Genomic DNA, 8,701 nt, shown 5'->3' on the forward strand with positions numbered 1-8,701 from the left:
GGCCGGAGGGCACTGATAAGGGCCACGTTCTCGCATCTCGCAAGAGGATGAGAGCGGAACCGGACTGCGGCTCCAGTGGCGACACCAAGCAAGTCCCCGCTTGTCCGCCATAAATATTTATTTCCTAACTGGGTCGAGTCCGTGTGTAGGCGGCCACCGCCACTAATTGCCGCCGGTCGCACCGATTGCACCGTGTGGCAAGCTTCCGGTTCCGGTTGGGCCCGTTTGTTGTTAAACATAAATTCAAATGTGGCCATTCCTGTGCTGAGTACACATATTTACAAATCCGCCGCGAGCGAGCGTGCCGCTTCCGAATGCCGCGGAAAAACGGTCACACCGAGTCGGTTTCCCACCGAACCGGGCGGCGAAATTGAATTAATCCCGAAGCGATCATCAAATGGAACTAACATTTCGACCAACCGCGCGCCGTCGGCGGCGGCGTTTGAATACAATAGCGTGAAAAATCGTTTTGGTGTTGTTGAGTTTTTCTTGGCTCCGGCCTTTTCGGGTGTTTTTCCACCGCTCCGACGACGGCGGTGGGCAGGGAGAAGCCGGAATTAATCAGCTGGTCGATTTTTCACTTAGCACAATTATAGTAATTTCCAGGCGGAGGCCGCCAGGCTCTTCCGGCGCAGGCGCAGGACAGAAGCAGTGGGCGAGGGATAAGTGTGAACAAACGGATTACCGAAGCCAGCACCGCCAGAAGCTGGTAGCGTATTTGTTTTCGGTGCTCTTTCGGTGCGTGGCTTAGCATGGAAACCGCATAATACGAGGGCGATTACGGCCGACCAAGTGGAAATGGGGTTTTCCTTCCCCGGCCGATGGACGCACATCGTTAAGCGGCAAGCGGCCAGTGCGTGAATGTTTTTGGCAATTTAAAACAAACCATTGTAATGAGCGTGGTGTTGATTGGGAGTTGAGCATGGATTTAACTAAATTTGCTACCGACCATAAAGCGTCGAGGGCCTCATCCGTGAAGCGCTCGAAAGGCCGCGGGGATAAGGCGAGAAATTTGCAAGCTTTTTCCCATCGGCAGGGTGAAAAGGAACCGCACAACATCTAGATTAGACGCAGCATTCTGCGACAAACATGACGTCCGCCGGTGGTAACGGTGGCCATTTTCCGTTATTCCTTCAGGAGGTTTATCTGTTGGCAGTGGGCTGCTTCCGCGAATATGCGGCTCTCGTTGGCGCATCGCCATCGCGGATGGAACGCTAGGCTCCGCGCAGTCATTAATCATTGATCTGCAGTCGTTGTCGATGCGTTGGCGGAAGCCATTCGGCCGTCTTCGGCTCGGCAGAAATGTTGGAAAATAGAAATCGAAGATGCGAAAGAATGCCGCACAATCATCGGTACAATCGTCATGCTTAACCTGGGCTCGCCAGCCAACATTCGTCGATTAATGGTGACTTCCGGAGTTTAACGGCCGGCCTGCTGTCCCCGTCCCCAACGATTGTTTCCCTTTTCGGATTCATTTGGTAACCGGTGAAGCTTTCCAAGGTCCGGGTCGGCCCACGGGGATTGTGGGTCACACGAAAACGTAGGCAGCAGACCATAATTCATTTTAACGCCGCCGAGGGATGCTGAGCGTTTGCTCCCTTTTAACACGCGGACACACGGACACCAACTTTCGCCTTCGAAAGCCGGCAAGACCGATTTCCGGCCCCGGGACGATCATGATTTCTTATTGTTTCTTGTGTCACTCCCGGCTAATAAGGCTGTCAGTAATTTAAACAAAATTTGCTGCTCCGCGGGACCCAGGAGGGAATTCGGGTTTCCCGGCACGGTCTGAAGTTTCCATTTGCCGTCCGACGCGGTGGATCGTTATCGGAGGAAAAGCCATCGCGGGCACGAAGCTTGGCGTTTGATCAACGAAATCTCCTACGAGTCTGGCCTGCGGAAATATGGATACTAAAATGCCTAGCGATCCAGCCACTTGATAATAATAACAATAACAATAATTATGATGATGGCCTGTCTTGTCGCTGATGATGATGATTGCGATCGCGCGGGGACTTGGTCGTGTGTCTGGTCGTCGTTGGGAGATTGGGCTGCCGTGACATTACCCGTTCCTCTGGCCGGCCGCACGAAGTTACGGCCGGTGATGGGCGCGCTCTACGCTCGGAACTTGTGCAGGAACGAGAAGTTTTAACGACGCTTTTGGGGGCTTAGAAATGACCGGGTTTTTTCGCTCCAACCGCCTCCACACGAAAACACGACGGAATTGGCCATGGTTGAGCGTGTGCAGTATGCGGATGGAAAGTAATGCGTCTGTTGGCCGACGGAGATGGCAGTAAAGGTGGGCTGCCGAAATCTACCGTTTGCCCTGCGCAACTTAACAGACACTTAATTCGTTATTAGTATGTTTGATAAATGGGTGAGCTGATAAAGGCACTCCTACCGCTCATTACCGCAACTCCGACGCAAAGTGTTAAAAACAGGAGAGGAGTTGGCCTTGATTCGAAACTGCGCAGTGCGACAATAAAGTCCCTGGACTGAAGCCGTTTCTAGGTAACGAATCGACCAAACTACGTACACTGCTGGCCAACTAAATAGGTAACAGTGTTTAAGCTGCATTATTTGATCATTTTTCAAAACCTATTACATTCACAGGTAGTACAATGATAGTACAAGATAGTAGTACTATAAATAAGATAAAGATAATTTAAAAGAGGTAAAAAATTCTAGGATTTCGTTTATTACAATATAAGCACTGACCTGGCCAATACCTGCGTGGTTTACACTTCTGCTAGTATCAAAAGTCAATATTTTATTTCAACATTAGTCAGTACTCCGTGTATTCGCCGCTGTTTTGGAGCAATTTATGCACTCTTCTTGCTGCACTTTTTGCCACAATTCATCTTTGTTTGAAAACTATTGTCCAGCTAACTTTTGCTTCAAGGTATTCCACAAGTTTTCAATACGGTTTAAGTCAGGAGGCTGACTTGGTAAAACTGACACATTATTACCATCAAACCACGATTTCATAAGCTTCGACGTATTCTTGTTGTCTTGTTGAAATACCCAACTCGGTGGCAGCATAACGTCGTCCATGATTGATTTATAGTCGAGAGCATTCAAGGTGCTCTTTATTCTGAAAAGGGGATCTAAACCAGATCATGAAAAACATCCGTCAAATCATGATACTTCCACCTTAATGTTTTACAGTTTTTTTGGTAAACCTGGGATGGAATTCTTTGTCGACAGATCGTCGAACATTCCGCTGAGAGTCCAAACCAAACAAATTTATTTTGGATTTGTCGCTCCATAAAATAAATTGCAGAAAATTTTCGTAGCTTTCAGTACCTTCTTAAGAACTATATTGAGCAGCAAACTGTTTCCTCATATGCACTTGTAATTCGCCCTAGTAGATTAGCATATTGCAACCGCCTGGGGACAGTTCTTGGGCTCATAATGATATTTATTATTGAGTCGTTGGCTTGGTGTTTCTTACTTTCTCTTGCGTTTCCTTTTTTTCCACAACAAATCATTTTTCACAAAATTTAGTGATCTTCCTCCTTGGCGATGCTTTTGTACGTTGCGCATTCGTTGCGCAGATTCTTCACAAATGTTGTCTGCCCATTCTGGATGTTATATCAGGAAACAATGATTTTTTTAGATTCACAATTGAAAATTGATTGTACCAAGATCAAATAAACCAATTCCTTCCAAGAAGTCGGGTGAAATCGCAGCGTCTACAACGAAGTGCCTATTATTTTGAGCATGCCAAATCAAACTGCTGCCAAAATAAGCGGTAACACATCGGTCACTTTTAAGTAAAATACCTCCAAAATAGCTAAACAATTACGTAAATTAGTGTATCGAAGTACAGTATCAGTACAGTTCAAATTGTACCAGCTTTACACAATTACTTATTTTATTGGCCAGTAGTGTACATCGAATGCTGTAGGGTCTGAGACTTTAATTGAAGATTGTTGAGTTCTTTTTAATCCCAAGTAGTTGGAGTATCATGAAAGTTCATAGAATAACAGATAGACGTTGACGTTAACCGGTTGGTTTAATGGCTGGTAACTTTTAGTGTAACAATAAAGAGATACGATCAGTTTGGAGTCATCGCTGCCAAATTGTGCAGTACACAAAGGCAGTGAAACAAAACGAGACATAAGTGATTTTTAGTTCGAACGAGCAATGAGCATATGCTTAAAATAGAGAAGGATCGTACGTTTCATCATCTCTTGTGTCTGAATTATTTCGGTTTTGCCTAAAAAAAAGACAGCGGACTTCGGGTGCTTTTCACGTTTTTCATCACCCCGCTTCGGATGCACCAATTGGTGGCCCCATTTCACGAGTGCATTAATGCGATGGGGGGCAATCATTAAGCACCGACAGGTCGCCGTCTTAATTCCACCGACTTTTTGTTTGCCCCAAGTTTGATCCAACCCATTACCGGTCGCCGATCGATGGAATTCCCTCTCGAGCCACGAGTTGATGCATTTGAGGCGATGTTTTGGGCAGTTTTCGACATGTATGCTCATTTAATGCCCATACAACGGCGTAGAGGTCCCCCCCACGAAGCGGCCGGCTTGGGCCGAGCGATAGAGAGAGAGAGAGGGAAGCCGATCATAATTAAGCGGATAAATGGCGTACGAAGAAGTACGCCGAAAGAGCCTAGGAGGGTGCTTTAACCTTTGGGTCCTGGCCGAAAAACATTGGAAAATAAATCAAAGCACATGTGCACTAAAAAGCCCCACTATGCTGCTGGGGGTCAGTGCCGTTGGTTAATGTTTCCGTCGGTCGATTAGCTCCGTGTGGTGCCCTGTCCACTCTGTCCCGTGTCCCGGTCCTGCCATCGCTGGTGGTAACGGAGTATTTGTTAGTCTGCGGTTTTTCCGAGAATTCGTTTATCATTTCATTACCGAGCAACTCGGATTTTGGCATTTTTATCACACATTTCTCCCAGCCCGGCGGGGATCTGTGGTCAGACCGGCCCGGCCCGGTGCGGCGCAAGGTATGGGTACAATAAATATCCTGAAAGGATATCTCTTGGGTTCGGCGAATCGAAAGCAAAACGATTCTCGCCAATGTTCTGTGCGAGGGCCGAGTGTCAAGTGACACTCTCTCTCTCTCTGTATCTTACGCTCGGCCCCGCGGTCAGCAGCCTTCGCCGGCCGCAAACAGGTTTCGTCGTGCTCGGGATGTCGGGACCCCACAGGAGAAGCGCGATTAAACCGAGCACAATCTAACGTGGCTTTTAGCATATTATGCATTTAATCCCGAGCCCGGTTTCTGTCGATGATTTTGGGACTCCAAAACCCGACACCAAACCACCAAGCGGAAGTATCGCACCGATCCGGAATACCGTCGTAGATCACTTTTCAGCGCGATCGTTACCCCGGGGAGTGCGGTATGAAAAATGATCCTCGGGCGTACATTAACTTTCAATTACCGGTCCTGGTCCCGCGTGCGTTTGGTAACAGTTCAATAATCCGATGCACCGGGCACACCTGCACCACGACGGCTCATACATGCGCCTAGAAATTGAATTACCGACGGCGGTGAGGTGAGTGACGGGCATCCATTACCACCCAGCCCCCGGACCGAAAGGCGACCTCCGTCACGCACACACGCCGGGGGACTCCACAGCAATCCGGAGTCGTGGGCAATCAGTTACCGCGGGCAAACTGGTGGTTGAACGCCATTAATCTTCCGGATCTTCTTCTTCGGCGTGTTCCCGGCGCGGAGGAGGCCGAGGCCGAGTTATGATGTCCACCTCGGGTGGAGAGTTTGCGAGGCCAAAATGCGACGGAAAATCGCTCACGTCACGGAGGCACCGATGGAGCACGATTGAATTATTGAATAACTTTTGATGGAAAGCCGATGGAGCACGGCCAGCGACAACGGCGATGTACCCAGAAGGCGAGGAAGTTCCAACCACCCTGAAGATGAAATTAAATATCGGAAACGGAGCCCCCCGTCGGTGCAGGCGGCGAAAGTGACACTATCGTAGGGTTTGGCCTTTTGGCCGGGTGTGGAAGCAATAAATCAGTGCCGGTGCCGGCCGGGAGGAGAGTCATTTTCTAGGTAATAAATTTGCGATTGGCAGCTGGCAGCAGCCCTAAGTGCAGCTCATTAGCGGGAAATTAATGGGCGCACCTCTGGGCCGTCCGTGCTGTACCGGGTGTGATTAAAGGCGATCTTCTACCAGTTGCAGTTAGGAATTGTTACGTGAGCATTAGCGATTGTTGTTTGACCATTGGCCATTTGTAAGTACGCACATTTGGAAGAGGACGGAACAGAACGTTGAAGGAGAAAGATCTCCTGTTTGTGCTCGTCTAGCTCTTCTTCTCCCTCTTCTTTGGCGCCGCAACCACTGTGCGTTGTTGGCCTGCACCAGCGACATTGTCAAAATCTCTGGTGCTCTTCGTAACGGTATCGTAACGTAACTCACGCCGGTATCGAGAATCGAAACCATGGCCGGCAGTGTAACAACCGGTCCCGTGATTCGAACCCAGGCCGCTGCGGGACAGTGAGGAGCGTTACCGACTGCTCTATCAACAGAAGCTCAACCTGGATCCTTAGTTTCACTTTATTTTAATAGACCTTTACCATTTTTCAATGCTTATTTGTTTTGTTATTTTAAAGCTTTCTTATTTTACTCGCAGTCGAGTTTTTCGAGAATATGATTTCATTGCGTTGATTCAGCAAACATACAAAATTCAATCTTATACAAACACAAACATGAATGGACAATGAAGATTAAAGAGGTTCATCCTTCTAGTGAATTTTTGTATGTGCTGTCCGATTGCTTGATGTACTGAACGCTTTGTCACAGACTTTACACTTGTATGGCTTTTCGCCAGTGTGAGTGCGAATGTGATCCTTTAAATTACACGACTGTGTGAACGTTGATGCACAATAAGGACACTGACGCTGTTGGTCCTTATTGTGAAGTTTCGAGTGTACTGCCAGAATGCCTGATGTCCTGAACGCTTTGTCACAGACTTTACAATGGTATGGCTTTTCGCCAGTATGAGTGCGGATGTGATCCTTTAGCTTAAACGACTGTGCGAACGTTGATGAACAATGAGGACACGGAAGATGTTCGTCCTTATTGTGAATTATCGAATGTCGTGCCAGATTTCCTGATGAATGGAAGGCTTTGTCACAGACTTTACACTGGTATGGCTTTTCGCCGGTGTGAGTGCGGGTATGAACCTTTAGGCTAGATAACAGCACGAAGGTTGATGGGCATTGAGGGCACTGATGCTGTCGGTCCTTATTGTGAATTTTCGAATGTACTGCAAAACTGTCTGATCTGCTGAACGCTTTGTCACAGACTTTACACTTGTATGGCTTTTCGCCAGTGTGAATGCGAATGTGATTCTTTAACTTGTTTAAAGCTGGATATGTTGCGGCACAATGAGGACACTGATGCTGTTGATCCTTATTGTGAATTTTCGAATGTTGTGCCAGATTGCTTGATGAACGGAAGGCTTTGTCACAAACTTTACACTGATACGGCTTTTCGCCAGTGTGAATGCGAATGTGATTCTTTAACTTGCTTAAAACTGGATATGTTGCCGAACAATGAGGGCACTGGTGCTTATGGCCTTTGGAATGGTTTTTTCTATTGGCGTTCCGGATTCCGGGACTCAAGACGTTCTGAATTGAGTCAGCTGCTGCATCATCAGCACACGTATTGTTTGCCACGGTCACAGGATGATATTTTTGATCCTGGCCGATCGATTCTTCCGGATTTTTTTTGGGGTTATGATCCAAAACATCATTCGTTGTTTTCAGCTGTTGCTGCTCATTGACCTCTTCGTACTCCGATTTAATTGCAATCGGATTTTCCTCTGCCTCGAACAAATCATCAGGTATTGTGCCGTAACATTCATATGTCATATTCGCTTCATGAACAATACAACACTTCTTATTCGAGTGCAAATCGTTCGCTGCATCCGGTGAGGCAACTTCACTTTTAATTGGCAATTCTGTGCCAATCGTTTGTTCGGCCGAGTGGTCAAGATGGTTTTGAGTGATTTGTGATTCATTCTTCGATGTGTACTGCTGTTCGATAAATTTTGCGACCGAATCATTCTTTTCGTTGCATCGCCTGCGAAACAGATCCATCTTTTCCAAACGCGCTTCGCACATCGAGCACAAATACGATGGAACTCCATGTAAGATATTTATCTGTAAAAATAAGAGTCTCATAGAACAGTATTCCTTGCGGAACGAAGTTAGATGGCTGTTGCTACAATTTCAATACCTCTTGCCCGGTCAAATGAGAGATTTGCTGAGCTTTACATTGTCCGGAATCGTCGTTCGTTAGAGCTTCCAAAGTATCCTCGGCCGACAAACACCCTCGACATATTTTTGCCGATCTGTAAAATAATTCGCTATTATACCTTCTAAACCTTATTGAACACTAACTTACTCAACACCATACTCTTTCTTAATCAATCCTGATGACTCCATTTTCACTGCAATAGTTTATTTTAGCGCAATTGTAAATGGGTCCACTTTGCATTTGTTTATCAGACAAATAAAATCTGCGTTTTGACATTTGACGATCGGTCCATTTGACAGCTTCTGGGAGCGAAAGTTCTTCAACAACGCTGCTCCCGAGAGAGTACGCACTTTGAGCAGCATTGACCGCACTCATTTCTGTCATTTTATTTTAAGCGTTTCTATGATTTAGGGCAGGGCTGCTTTCGATTTGAATCGGAATTGAGGT

General features: G+C 46.9%; 1 protein-coding gene across 1 annotated transcript in view; it reads right to left on the minus strand.

Moving 5' to 3' along the window:
- LOC131211747 (zinc finger protein ZFP2-like) overlaps positions 1–8,442 on the minus strand; it is a 39,568-nt gene extending 31,126 nt beyond the window's left edge. Inside the window, exons 1-3 of the mRNA XM_058205343.1 lie at positions 8,402–8,442; positions 7,053–7,183; positions 6,777–6,962 (exon numbers count right to left, since the gene is read on the minus strand). Of these exons, the coding sequence (XP_058061326.1) occupies positions 6,777–6,962; positions 7,053–7,183; positions 8,402–8,442 (358 nt within the window). The remainder of the gene's footprint in view (positions 1–6,776; positions 6,963–7,052; positions 7,184–8,401) is intronic.
- Between the last annotated feature and the right edge of the window lie 259 nt (positions 8,443–8,701).

Source organism: Anopheles bellator, chromosome 2 (genome assembly GCF_943735745.2).
Source record: "Anopheles bellator chromosome 2, idAnoBellAS_SP24_06.2, whole genome shotgun sequence".
Taxonomy (NCBI): Eukaryota; Metazoa; Arthropoda; class Insecta; order Diptera; family Culicidae; genus Anopheles; species Anopheles bellator.